Consider the following 15,062-nt stretch of genomic DNA (forward strand, 5'->3'; position numbering starts at 1 on the left):
GGCCTACTGATGTCAAGTATCAATACTGTATATGCTAATAGTTGAGTTAGCACATGCTGAGACTTAGGTCTGGTCATTTTATTCTGTGTGTTGATAATCTTTCTGGAATCCCATCATGGTTCATGGCAACTTTTCAAGGGATAGTTAATATATATGTACTCAATGAAAGAAGCAAAGGGATAATATGAAGCAACCCAACCAGGCAGATTTTAATAAAGCAGTAAATATACAGTCTTTCATCAGACTTTCTTAATAAAACACCCTTAAAGGATCATAGGTATGGTGATAAACCTAAAGTTGTATGTAGAAATAGAAACAGCCTGCTATGGTTCTAAAGGTTTCCTAAATGATTCCTCTTTCATGGTTTATACTCTGTTCTGTTCCCTTGGAAATGTTACAGAAAACTTAAATGCTTGATTGAGCCATGCAACTTACATATCCACATTAATGAGAACACTTTACATGGTTTTTCTCTTTAGGGATATGAAAAATGTAATACATGTAATGAACATTTTCTAGGATGTGACTTTTGGAATGCTTCTGCCCACACAAATTCAAACTGTTTCCCCATTTCAACACCTTACTTGAAAAAAATTTACTTAATACTTTTGTAATATTTTAACATAGTTCTCTGTTTTAAATGGCATTGGTTGAAGTTACTGCTTTCATCTTGCATAACAGATAGTACTGTATGAAAATAATTAAATCTCCATTGCTGGTGGGATTGCAAGTTTGTAAAACCACTTTGGAAATCAGTCTGGAAGTTCCNCAGAAAATTGGACATAGTACTACCGGANGATCCAGCAATACCTCTCCTGGGCATATACCCAGAAGATGTTTCAACTGGTAATAAGGACACATGCTCCACTATGTTCATAGCAGCCTTAGTTATAATAGCCAGAAGCTGTAAAGAACCCAGATGTCCCTCAACAGAAGAATGGATACAGAAAATGTGGTACATTTACACAATGGAGTACTACTCAGCTATTAAAACAATGAATTTATGAAATTCTTAGGCAAGTGGATGGATCTGGAGGGTATCATCCTGAGTGAGGTAACCCAATCACAAAAGAACACACATGATATGCACTCACTGATAAGTGAATATTAGCCCAGAAACTTAGAATACCCAAGATACAATTTGCAAAACATGTGAAACTCAAGAAGAAAGAAGTCAAAAGTGTGGATACTTCATCCCTCCTTAGAATGGGGAACAAAATACCCATGTAGGAGTTACAGAGACAAAGTGTGGAGCTGAGATGGAAAGAAGGACGATGCAGAGACTGTCCCATCAGGGATTTGTTTATTCAACTTTGATATTTGAAGCTGCATAATTATAAATGGATTTTTTGGTAAGTTTTTGGTTACTGTCTATGTCAAGACTGTGAGATGCCATATATTGGATTTCAAAAGTTTTTGGAGATAGTTTTCTTTTTAATGAAAAGTGGTAAATTGTCAATCTCAAAATTCATCATGCCAAGAGCATGATAAAACTGTTGCCTTTCTACAAAAGAAGTAGACATTTAAATCAAGATGTTTAGCATTGGGTATAATTATACAATTTATGAAATAAGTCTTTGAATTACATACAAATTTGAGTCTAGACTTAAACTGTTATATGTTTTTGATAATGTTCTCCATAACGTGTATCAATGTTATCCATAGCCTGTATTACATCTGCAAAATGTCATCTAATCTTTTTGCCTTTTCTCAAAAGAAAATGTGACCCTGGTATATATGTCACATTGAGATTTGTTGGTTCTTAAAAGGAAAGTAAAACCACACTTATTAAGATGACACATTTTTACTATATTAAACATGCAAATCCACGTGCAAGGTAGAGTGTTCTAACTTCTGAGATCTTGAATTTCTTTCTTCAGAGACTTGAAGTTCTTGTCATACAGATCTTCCACTTGCTTAATTAGAGTCACACGAAGATATTTTATATTTTTGTGACTATTGTCCAAGGAGTCACTTCCCTAATTTCTTTCTCAACGTGTTTATCTTTAGAGTAGAAGAAAGGCACTGATTTGTTTTAGATAATTTTATATCCACCCACTTTGCAGAAGTTATCAGGTTTAGGAGTTCTCTGGTGGATATTTTGGGTCACTTAAATACACTATCATATCATCTGCAAATAGTGATATTTTTGACTTCTTCCTTTCCAATTTGTATTCCTTTGATCTCCTTTTGCTGTCTAACTGCTCTGGCTAGGACTTCAAGTACTATATTGAATAGGTAGGGAGAGAGTGAGCAGCCTTGTCTAGTCCCTGATCTTAGTGAGATTCCTTCAAGTTTATCTCCATTTAGTTTTGTGTTGGCTACTGGTTTGCTGTATATGGCTTCTACTATGTTTATGTATGTTCCTTGAAGTCCTGATCGTTCCAAGACTTTTATCATGAAGGAGTGTTGGATTTTGTCAAATGCTTTCTCAGCATCTAATAAGATGATAATGTGCTTTTTTTTCCCTTTGAGTTTCTTTATATAGTGGATTACGTTGATGGATTTTCATATATTGAACAATCCCTACATACCTGGGATGAAATCGACTTGATCATGATGGATGATCATTTTGATGTGTTCCTGGATTTGATTTGCAAGAATTTTATTGAGTATCTTTGCATCGATACTCATAAGGGAAATTGGTCTGAAGTTCAAATTCTTTGCTGGGTCTTTGTGTGGTTTAGGTCTCAGAGTAATTGTAGCTTCATAGAATGAATTGGGTAGCATTCCTTCTGTTTCTATTTTGAGTATTGGTATTTGGAAAGATCTCCCATGCTCACGCTTTGGCAGGATTAATACAGTAAAAATGGCCATATTGCCAAAAGAAATCTACAGACTCAATGCAGTCCCCATCAAAATTCCAAATCAATTATTCATAGAATTAGAAAGAGCAATTTCCAAATTCATCTGGAATAACAAAAAACCCAAGATAGAGAAAAATATTCTCAACAATAAAAGAACTTATGGGAGAATCACCATCCCTGACCTCAAGCTGTCCTACAGAGCAATTGTGATAAATACTGCATGATATTGGTACACTGGCAGGCAGGAAGATCTGAAAACCCAGAAATGAACCCACACACCTATAGTCATTTGATCTTTTGCAAAGGAGCTAAAACCATCCAGTGGAGGAAAAAAAAAAAAAAAGCATTTTCAACAAATGGTGCTGGTTAAACTGGTGGTTAACATTTAAAAGAATGCAAATCAATCCATTATTATCTCCTTGTGCCAAGTTCAAGTCCAAGTGAATCAAGGACCACCACATAAAAGCAGATAGAGTGAAACTGATAGAAAAGAATGTGGGGAAGAGCCTCGAGCACATGGGCACAGGGGGAAATTTTCCTAAACAGAACACGAATAGCTTATGCTGTACGATAAAGAATTGACAAATGGGACTTCATAAAATTGCAAAGCTTCACTTTCTTTTCTTCTTCTTCTTCGTCACCCCACTTTGTCCTCCCTGCCCCTCCAATAAACCTTTTCCCTATGGAAAAAATGCAAAGCTTCTGTAAGGCAATGGCCACTGTCAATAGGACAAAGTGGCAATGAACAGACATCTGATAGAGGGCTAATCCAATATATACAAAGAACTCAAAAACTTAGACTCCAGAAAACCAAATAACCTTATTAAAAAATGGGGTGCAGAGCTAAACAAAGAATTCTCAACTGAGAAATACCAAATGACTGAGAAGCACCTAAAGAGATGTTCAACATCATCAGTCATAAGGTAAATGCAAATCAAAACAACCCTGAGATTCCACTTCACATCAGTCAGAATGGCTAAGATCTTTATGATCTGGTGACAGCAGATGCTGGCGAAGATGTGGAGAAAGAATAACACTCCTCCATTGCTGGTGGGATTGCAAGGTGGTACAACCACTCTGGAAGTCTGTTTGGTGGTTCCTCAGAAAATTTAACATAGTACTACCTGAGGACCCAGCTATACCACTCCTGGACATATACCCAGAAAATGCTCCAACATGTAATAAGGACACATGCTCTACTGTGTTCGTAGCAGCCTTAATTATAATAGCCAGAAGCTGGAAAGAACCCAGATGTCCGTCAACAGAGGAATGGATACAGAAAATGTGGTACATTTACACAATCGAATACTACTCAGCTATTAAGTACAATGAATTCATGGAGTTCTTTGGCAAATGGATGAAAGTTGAAAATATCATCCTGAATGAGGCAATCCAATCATAAGAGAACACACAAGGTATGCACTCCCTATTAAGTGGATATTAGGCCAGAAGTTCGAAATACTCAAGATACAATTTATAGACCACATGAATCTTAAGAAGAAGGAATACCACTTTGGTCCTTCTTAGAGGGGGGATCAAAATACCCATGAGAGGAGATACAGAGACACAGTTTGGAGCAGAAACTGAAGGAAAGGCCATTGAGTGACTGCCCTTCCTGGGGATCCATTCCATATACCGTTCCCAAATCCAGACACTGTTGTGAATGCCAACAAGTGCTTGCTGACATGAGTTTGATATAGCTGTCTCCTGAGAGGTTCTGCCAGTGCCTGACAGATTCATTGGTGGACACTCTCAGCCAACCTTTGACCTGAGCACATGGTCCCCAATGGCGGAACTCAAAAAAGGACCAACGGAGCTAAAGGTGCTTGCAGCCCCATAGGAGGAACAATAATATGAACTAATCAAAGCTCCCAGGGACTAAACCAACCAAAGAGTACACATGGAGAGACTCAAGGCTCCAGATGCATATGTAGCAGAGGATTTCCTTTTGGGACAGCAATGAGAAGTGGGACCCTTGGTCTTGTGAAGGCTTAATGTCCCAGTGTAGTGGAATGCCAGGTCAGGGAAGCAGGACTAGGAGGGTTAGTGGGCAGGAGGGTGATGGGATAGGGAGGTTTTCAGAATGGAAATGAGGAAAGGGGGTAAAAATCTAAAATGTAAATAGACAAAATATCTAATAAAAATGACAGATAATCAAGATTTCATTTTATGGTGTACTAAAATCCCTTGAGTATGTGTTTTGAAGTCTATCTAATGGTTTCATTTCTATTTATGTCACCAATAATTATTTTCCATGACATCTCAAAGCCTGTCATATCAAGAATTTATTAGAAGTCAATAAAACTATATAAGTTGTAAGTAATTATTTATATTTTCAACACTTCCACAATGATCTGAAATTAGCCCTCATCTGTAAGTGACAAATTTTATGTGCAAAATTGTCTGTCAAAATGATTCAGGAACTAACTCTCATTTACTTTGGGTGAAAATATAATCTAAAGTATATCAGATAGGGGTTACAATGGCAACTTAAGTAAAGGAACATTGTTAAGACAATCGTTTAGACAAAAACAAACAAACAAAAACAAAAAAACCCATTCTTTTTTAGAATTCCTCATCTTAATTGGGAAAAAACATTTTCTTGAAAAAAACTCTAAATCACACAACGGAGATGATCTCCCATTTGGTTTGGTTTTCCAGCTCATCGGCTACTCTCTTTCTTCAGAATGCAGCCAGTGATGTTTCCAGAAAAGTTCCTCTGAAACAAAAATTACTAAGCAGGAAAACATTAATAATAACAATTTCCCGGAGATAATTAACCTTGCTATGACCCAAGTATATTTGAATAATGACAGTGTTTTGTAGGAAAATATTGAAATAATCACTATGATAGCAGATATATGGCTTCATAGGAAACAGGGATACAGTTAATTAAATTTTATAGGTTACATGTCCTTAAGCTTCTTATTGTAGTCCATATCACTGTCTCAAACATGTGAGTCAAACTTTCCCAAACTAAATTACTAACAAAATTTACAAACTAGATGTGACCACAATATTGTATTTACAAAGAACTTGGCACTTACAGAATAAATTATTGACTTTTTAAAATCTAGCCCAGGGCACCCATGGTTTAGGCAAATGTGAAAGCCAGATGTCATGTGCATTATGCTATGTGAACATGAGTAAAGTTTTCCAGCAGGTCAATCCCACAGTGTTGTCCCTGTTGCTGAAAGCCAGGACCTCCCATTTTTAATCCATGGAGTAGGGGTGGAGAAGTTCTCAGTCCAGAGCAAGTAAAGGCTGCATGTTTTCTTCTTCACTTTTATCCATTCGTTTCAGTGCTGTAGGGTCCACTACTGACTGAGATCTGGAAAGAATAATGCCAAGGTCAATGAGTCAGCCCCACTAATTACCCTCAAATATTCTCTCTCTCCCTCTCTCTCTCTCTCTCTCTCTCTCTCTCTCTCTCTCTCTAATTCACTACTGCTTCCCCTATTCCCCGAATTCTCTTCCCCCACATAAATCACGAGATTTATGAACTATGGATGTAGAGTTTGGCATTAGAGTGAACATACAATCCCTTCTGGCCTCTGAGGTTATGAACAGCAAAGATTTCTATGCACGTAATAATAAGATTGATGTTCTCCTGACAATTGAACCAGAATATTCTCTTGGAAATATTGACATTTTCTAGTATAGGACAGATAATTTCTGATAAAATGTTTCTGGATGGTAAAACAAATGGGAAGATGATTTTGACATCAGTAAGAGGTTTAATTCTTGCTTTAAAATACCCTATAAGACAAATAAAAATATGTATAACATTTCTTTATGATAAAGAAATGGGTTATGTCGACCCAAAACATCAGAAATTCAATGTAATTTTGTTATTTCCCACTAGAGTATCCAAATAAAAGAAACCACGCGCTTGAATGCTTCAAAAATTAGTTAAAGAATTTTAAGTTAAAAATGTTTATTTGGTCAGGACATAGATGGAAATGCAGGGACAAAAATGGAGCAGAGACTTAAGGAAAGGCTACCCAGTGTCCAGCCCAAATCGAGATCCACCCCATGTGTGCACAACCAATCTTGACACTATTACTGAGGCCATATTGTGTGTGTAGATAGGAGCCTGGCCTGGCTGTCCTCAGAGAGGCTCTACCAGCAACTGACTGAGACAAATGCACATGCTTACAACCAACCATTGGATTGAGGTTGAACCCCTATAGAAGAGTTAGAGGAAGGACTGAAGGAGCTGAGGGGGATTGCAACTCTATAGGAAGAACAACAATGTCAACTAACCAGGAACCTTCAGAGCTACCAGAGACGAAGCCGAAGACCAAGAAGCATAACTGGGCTGGTTCATGGCACTGGACACATACATAGCAGAAAAGTGACTTGTATGGACTCAATGAGAAAAGATGTGCTCAAAACTGTGGAAACTTGATGTCTCAGGGAAGATGGATACTGGAGGGCAGGTGGGGGACTATGATTTCAGAGGTGGGAGAGGTAGTATGGGAGGGAAGAACTTGGGGAGAGGATACCAGGAAGGGAGGCAACTTTTGGAATGTAAATATATACAATAACAATACAGATTAAAAAAGAGAAAACACATAATTTGAAAAACCCATATGTGTGTGTATATACATAACACATGCACACACACACACACACACATATATGTATGTACATACATATATGCATATATAGTTATGCATATGATATATACATGTATATATACACATATATGCATATGTATATATACATATACACAAATATGTATATATACACATATATGCATACACACATGTATGTGCTTTTGTTAGTAATAGGGAATTGTATTCCATATTATCATTAGGAAAGAGAAAACGGGAAGAAGAGAAAAGAATGACATTTGCTAATATTATGTCAGGAAGAACCCAATTTGGGTGGGGGGAGGGGGAAGAAAGGGTTTATTCTGTTTACACTTCCACATTGCTGTTCATCACCAAAGGAAGTCAGAACTGGAACTCTCATAGGGCAGGAACTTGGAGGCAGGAGCTGATGCACATGGCCATGGAGGGGTGCTGCTTACTGGATTGCTTCCTTTGGCTTGCTCAGCTTGCTTGCTTATAGATACCAGGACTACCAACACAGGACTATTCCCAAAGGGCTGGGCCCTTCTCCCTTGATCACTAATTGAGAAAATTCCTTATAGCTGGATCTCATGGAGACATTTCCTCAAAAGAGGCTCCTTTCTCTGTGATAACTACAGCTTGTGTCAAGTTGACACACAAAACAAGCCAGCACATTGAACCCATTTTAATGGCTAAGCAATTAAGCAAATGTACTTTCAGAGCCCCTCCATTATTTTCTTTCAACCTGCTGCATTCTAGCCAATTGCTTTTTGCTGTAGCAATGTGCCTCTTGGCAGACTTCATTAACTCCCAAAAGGAAGACTCTCTCAGCAAAATTACAATTGCACTTCCTAATAAAAATGAATGTAATGGAACTAATTATATTATTAAGAAGGGTATGGGGGACTTTTGGGATAGCATTGGAAATGTAAATGAGGAAAATACCTAATAAAAATATTTTTTAAAAAAAAAGTACAAGATTCACTAGAAAAGACTCATTTATTTAATAAACAATTGTTTCATAAAAGGAAATGAAAGTATTATTTTTTATTATTTTATTTATTTACATTTCAAATGCTATTCCCCTTCTGGGTTTCCCTTCTGCAACCCCCTCTCCCATTCCATGCCCCCTCCCCCACTCCATACCCCCTCCCTCCATTCCCTTTGGCTCTTTGAGGGTACTCCTCCAGCAATTCATACACTCTTGTGTCACCTCTCTAGCATTTCTCTACACTGGGGCAGCAAGCCTCCACAGGACCAAGGACCTCCCCTGCCATTAACACCAGATAAGGCCATCCTCTGCTAAATATGTACCTGGAGCCATGGTTCCATTCATGTACACCCTTTGGTTGCTGATTTAGTCTCTGGGAGTTCTGAGATGTCTGGTTAGTTGATATTGTTCTTCCTATGGAATTGCAATACCTTTCAGCTCCTTTTGTCTTTCCTCTATATCACTTATTGGAGTCCCCATGCACAGTCTGATGGTTGGCTGTGTACATTCACATCTGTATTGGTCAAGTGCTGGTAGAACCTCTCAGAGAACAGCCATACCAGGGTTCTAACAGCAAGCTCTTCTTGGCACCACCAATAGTGTCAAGGTTTCGAGTCTGCAGATGCTATGGATCTCTAGGTGGGGCAGTCTCTGGATGGCCCTTCCTTCAGACTTTGTTCAATTTATATGTCATGGCCTTTCCTTTGGACAGGAACACTTCTGGGCTAAAAATTTTGACATGGGTGAGTGACCTCATCCCTCAGCTAGAGGCCATGTCTATCTACTGCAGGTGGTCTCTACAGATTTTATTTCCCATTTGTTGGGTATTTCAGCTAAAGTCACCACCCTTGGTTCCTGAGAGCCTTTCACTCTCCTGGAGTCTGGGAATTTCTAGTGGCTATCCCCAGATCCCCATCCCCCACAGCTTCATATAGCTCTTCAATTTCCTGACCCTCTGTACTTCTTTCCTGTCCCTCCCAATACCTGATCCTATCCTCCCTTTTTTCCCTCCCTCTCCTTTCTTCCTCCCAGATCACTACTTTCCTTAACCACCAGTGATTATTTTCACCCCTTCTATATAAGATTGAAGTATCCACACTTTGTTCTCCCTTCTTCTTAAGGTTTTTATGGTTTGTGAGTTGTATCATGGGTATTCTGAGCTTTTTTTCCCCTAATATCCACTTATCAATGAGTACATAACATATGTGCTCCTTTGGGATTGAGTTACCTTACTCAGGATGATATTTCCTAGTTCCATCCATTTGCCTAAACATTTTGTGAATTCATTGCTTTTGGTAGCTGAGTAGTATTCCGTTGTATAAATGTACCACTTTTTCTATATGCATTCTTCTGTTAAGGGACATCTGGGTTCTTTCTAGCTTCTGGCTATTATAAATAACGCTGCTATAAACATAGTGGAGCAAGTGTCCTTGTTATACATTGGAGTATCTTTTGGAAATATGCCCAGGAGTGGTATAGCTTGTTCTTCAGGTAGAACTATGTTCAATTTTCTAAGGAACTGCCAGACTGATATCCAGAGTGTTTGTAACACTTTGCACTTTCCAGAAACAATGGAGGAGTGTTCTCTTTCTCCACATCTTTGCCAGCATCTGCTGGCACCTGAGTTTTTAATCTTAACCATTCTGACTGGTATGAGGTGGAATCTCGGAGTTGTTTTGTTTTGCATTTCCCTGATGATTAAGGATGTTGAACATTTCTTTAGGTGCTTCTTGGCCATTTGATATTCCTCACTTGAGAATTCTCCGTTTATCTCTGTACCCCACTTTTAATAAGGTTATTTCATTCTCTGAAGTCTAACTTCTTGAGTTCTTTGTATATATTGGATATTAGTCCTCTATTGGATGTAGAATTGGTTAAATGGTATGAGAAAGAAATTAGGGAAGCAACAACCTTCACAACAGTCAAAAATAATATAAAATATATTGGTGTGACTCTAACCAAGCAAGTGAAAGATCTGTATGACAAGAACTTCAAATCTCCAAAGAAAAATATTGAAGAAAACCTCAGAAGATGGAAAAATTTCCCTTACTCATGAATCAGGATTAAAATAGTAAAATTGGCCATCTTACCAAATGCAATCTACTGATTCAATGCAATCCCCTTCAAAATTACAACTCAATTGTTCAGAGAGTTAAAGAGAGCAATTCTCAAATTCAGTTGGAACAACAAAAAATGCAGGATAGCAAGAACTATTATCAACTAGGTGAACTTCTGGGGGAATCACCATCCCTGACCTCAAGCTCTACTACAGATAGTAGTAGATAATAGTGATAAAAACAATTGCATGGTATTGGTATAGAAATGGGCAGGTAGATAAGTAGAATAGAATTGAAGACCCAGAAATTAACCTATACACTTGATTGTTGACAAAGAAGTCAAAACCTCTAGTGGAAAATAAAACAGCATATTCAACCAATAGTGATGACTCAAGTGGTGGCCAGCATGTAAAAGACAGCAAATTTATCCATTCTTATCTCCTTGTACAAAGCTCAAGTCCAAGTGGATCAGGGCTTCCACATAAATCCAGATACCCTGAATCTAATAGAAGAAAAAGTAGGGAAAACTTTGAATACATTGGCACAGGTAAAATTTTTCTGAACAGAGCAACAATGGCCCAGCCTCTAAGATCAACTATAGACAAATGAGACCTCATAAAATTGCAAAGATTCTGTAAGGCAATGGATTCTGTCATTGGGACAAAATGGCAATCTACAGATTGGGAAAACATCCCTTAAGCTTTATAAAGCTCACTTCCAAGAGGCAAGTCATAGAGTCATAAAAGAGTATACAGGCTTCCTTTCAACAATCTGAACGTCTCCAGATGAATCCTATTAATCAAACACACACATGCACACACAAACACATAAATACAGACAGTAGGGAGAAACACTGAGAATATGTTTTAACAAGTTTCTGTGAGAAATAAATATGTTGATTTAAAAGAGGCACACCATTTGTTGAAAGTACTAACTTCCCCACCAGATGGTTTTAGGCCCTTTGTCAAAGATCAAGTGACCATAGATATATAGGTTCATTTCTGGGTCTTCAATTCTATCCCATTGATCTACCTGCCTGTCACCGTACCAATACAAAATAGTTTTAATCATTATTACTCTGTAGTACAGCTTGAGGTCAAGGATGCTAATTCCCCCAGAAGTTCTTTTATTGTTGAGAATACTTTTTGCTATCCTTGGTTTTTGTTATTCCAGTTGAATTTGAGAATTGATCTTTCTAACTCTAGGAAGGATTGAGTGGAATTTTGATGTGGATTCCATTCACACCAGTTAGAATGGCTAAGATAAAAAACTAAGGTGCCAGAAGATGCTGGTGAAGATGGAGAGAAAAAGCAATACTCCTCCACTGTGGGTAGAACTGCAAGCTGGTACAACTCTGGAAATCAGTTTGGCAGTTCCTCAGAAAATTGGACATAGTACTATCTGAGGAACCAGCTATATCACTCCAGGGCATATACCCAGAAGATGCTCCAACATGTAATAAAGACACATGCTCCACTATATACATAACTCCACTATACACATACATATATATATAATATATATATATATATATATATATATATATATATATATATATTATTTATNTACTTTTAAATTTTTGCTTTTATTTTTTAAACAAAAGAACTTGATGGAGACAATGGAGGAAGGACACTAAACCTAATATATATATATATTATTTATAATAGCCAGAACCTGGAAAGAACCCAGATGTCCTTCAACAGAAGAATGGATACAGAAAATGTGGTACATTTACACAGTAGAATACTACTCAGCTATTAAGAGCAATGAATTCATGAAATGTTTAGGCAGATAATATCATCCTGAGTGAAGTAACACAATCACAAAGGAACATACATGATGTACACTCACTAATAAGTGTATGTTCTCACAGAAGCTTGAAATACCCAAGATACAAATCACAGACCAAATGAAGCTTAAGAAGTAAGACCATAGTGTGGATAATTCAGTCCTTCTTAGAAAGGGAGCAAAATACCGATAGGAGAAGATACAGAGACAAAATGTGGAATAGAGACTGAAGGAAAAACCATCCAGAGACTGCCCCACCTGAGGATCCATTCCATATACAGTTCCCAAACCCAGACACTATAGTGGATGTCAACAAGTACTTGCTGACAGGAGCCTGATATAGCTGTCTCTTGAGAGGTTCTGCCAGTGCCTGACAGATTCATTGGTGGACACTCTCAGCCAACCTATGGACTGAGCACAAGGTCCCCAAAGGAGGAGCTAGAGAAAGAACCAAAGTAGCTGAAGGTGCTTGCAGCCCTATAGGAGGAACAGCAATATGAACCAACCAGTAACCCCAGAGCTCTCAGGGACTAAACCACTAACCAAAGAGCACATATGGAGGGACCCATGGCTCCTGTTGCATATGTAGCAGAGGATGGCCTTGCTTGACATTGTGGTGGATAGCCCTGGGGCTAATTATATTTAATATTAAATATGTTCTCCCATGAGGGGTTGTGAACAAGGAATGAGTCAGCACTCAGGTGATTTCCTATAAACCTGCTTCCCACTGTAATTCATAAAATAAAGCAGAGCTGATGATTGGACAGATAAAAGGGAAGGTGGAGCAAAAAAAGTGAGAGACAGAGAAGAAGGAGAAAATGGAAGAGGGAGAGGATGCAGAGGAGGAGGAGGAAGAAGAAAAGTGGAGCAGAAGCACATGGCCTGGAGAAACTGCAAGTTCTAAGGGGTCTCATAAGCTGTGGAAGATGGCAGTGTAGCAGTATCTGCCCAGTCTAGTCGAGCAGCATGTCATCATATTAACTGTGTTGTGTTTTCATTGCCCGGGCATATTTGGGAGGAGATTTACTGCAACAAAATGGTGCCCAATGTATTGATTTGAATTCAACTAATCTGAGATAAAATTCACTGACCCCCCTCCCCCAACCCCTGAATGGGGCTTGGGCAGTGACATAGGCTGTAGTAGTATGGATTTGAAGCAGACTAGATTTAAAGGGCCTACAGAGAACAGCAGAGAGGCATCTATGCCTGAGTGAGCCTTTCTGTGTGTGCTTCCCTGCTATCCTTTGCTCCCCACCATGACTTCCCCATCTCAAAACAGGGACACAGACAACTCAGATATTTTTTCTTTTTCTTTTTTTTTTCGTAATAATCTTTTTTTTTAAATTTTTTATTAGGTATTTTCCTCATTTACATTTCCAGTGCTATCCCAAAAGTCCCTCATACCCTCCCCACACCCCTCTACCCACACACACCCACCTCTTGGTCCTGGTGATCCCCTGTACTAAGGCATAAAAAGTTTGCACGACCAATGGGCCTCTCTTTCCACTGATGGCCAACTAGGCCATCTTTTGATACATATGCAGCTAGAGACACGAGCTCTGGGGGGTACTGGTTAGTTCATATTGTTGTTCCACNTATAGGGATGCAGATCCCTTTAGCTCCNTGGGTANATTCTCTAGCTCCTACATTGGGGGCCCTGTGATCCATCCAATAGCTGACTGTGAGCATCCACTTTTGTGTTTGTTAGGCCCCAGCATAGTCTCACAAGAGACAGTTATATCAGGGTCCTTTCAGCAAAATCTTGCTAGTATATGCAATGGTGTCAGCATTTGGAAGCTGATTAGGGGATGAATCCCCGGATATGGCAGATATTTTTTCACTCAGCTTCTCCCTGTGAATAAATAATTGGGAGCCAAAGATACAAAGGACCACAGACCAGGTAATTCATTTCTATAAAGAGAGAAATATAAGCTTTTCATACTTGAAGAAGGTATAAAGATATAGTGCTCTAATAAGTCTAATGGGATACTCATATTCTGTCTAACGTGGGCTCCATGGGAATTTTGGGTTTAAATCCTGGTTTGAAAAGCTGCCTCTTATAAGTAGGAGTAGTACCTAAAGATGGGAAACGTCACCTGTGGTTAAGAACCAGATAGGGAATATTAGTCACTGACTCCAAGTAGAGAGAGCAGTGGTAATCACCTGCTGTGAGCAGGTATTAATTAATAGAAGTCTGTGGCTCTAGGTAAAGAGCACAAGAGATACAAGGTATAAATAAATGTCTGTGGCTCCTGGTAGAGAGCACAACAGATAGGATGGCTGCTCTAGGCAGAGAACTTATTAATTATGAGAAATTTCAAGTTCAGAATTAGATAGGGAATATTAGTCACTGGCTCCAAGTAGAAAGAGCAGTGATAATCACCTGCTATGAACAGAAGTCTGTGGTTCCCGTTAGAGAGCATAACAGGTAAATTTTATAATGGGGATTAATTAAATAAATGTCTGTGGATCAACATAGAGAGCACCCTAATAAGTCTTACCAGATACTCATATTCTGTCAGTATGAGCTCCATGAGAATTTTGGGTTTAAATCCTGGTTTGACAAGCTGCTTCTTATAAGCAGGTATAGAAAAGAAAAAAGGAAAGGAAAGAGGAAAGGAAAGAGGAGAGGAAAGAGGAGAGCAAAGAGGAGAGCAAAGAGGAGAGGAAAGGGAAAGGAAAGGGACAGGAAAGGGACAGGAAAGGGACAGGAAAGGAAAGGAAAGGAAAGGAAAGGAAAGGAAAGGAAAGGAAAGGAAAGGAAAGGAAAGGAAAGGAAGAGGGAAGAGGGAAGAGGGAAGAGGGAAGAGGGAAGAGGGAAGAGGGAAGAGGGAAGAGG

The 15,062-nt window shown here is 38.6% G+C and overlaps 1 protein-coding gene across 3 annotated transcripts in view; it reads right to left on the minus strand.

Moving 5' to 3' along the window:
* Nucleotides 1-4,470: 4,470 nt before the first annotated feature.
* The window catches only part of Clvs2 (clavesin 2), a 102,236-nt gene continuing 91,644 nt past the window's right edge, over nt 4,471-15,062 (minus strand). For 2 of the 3 annotated variants that reach the window (XM_029482291.1, XM_029482292.1), the window contains one exon: nt 4,471-6,138. In XM_029482291.1, coding sequence (XP_029338151.1) covers nt 6,051-6,138 — 88 coding nt within the window. In that variant the 3' untranslated portion in view covers nt 4,471-6,050. The remainder of the gene's footprint in view (nt 6,139-15,062) is intronic. The other variant, XM_021175049.2, reaches the window with a different exon arrangement.

This window comes from Mus caroli, chromosome 10, assembly GCF_900094665.2.
Source record: "Mus caroli chromosome 10, CAROLI_EIJ_v1.1, whole genome shotgun sequence".
Classification (NCBI taxonomy): Eukaryota; Metazoa; Chordata; class Mammalia; order Rodentia; family Muridae; genus Mus; species Mus caroli.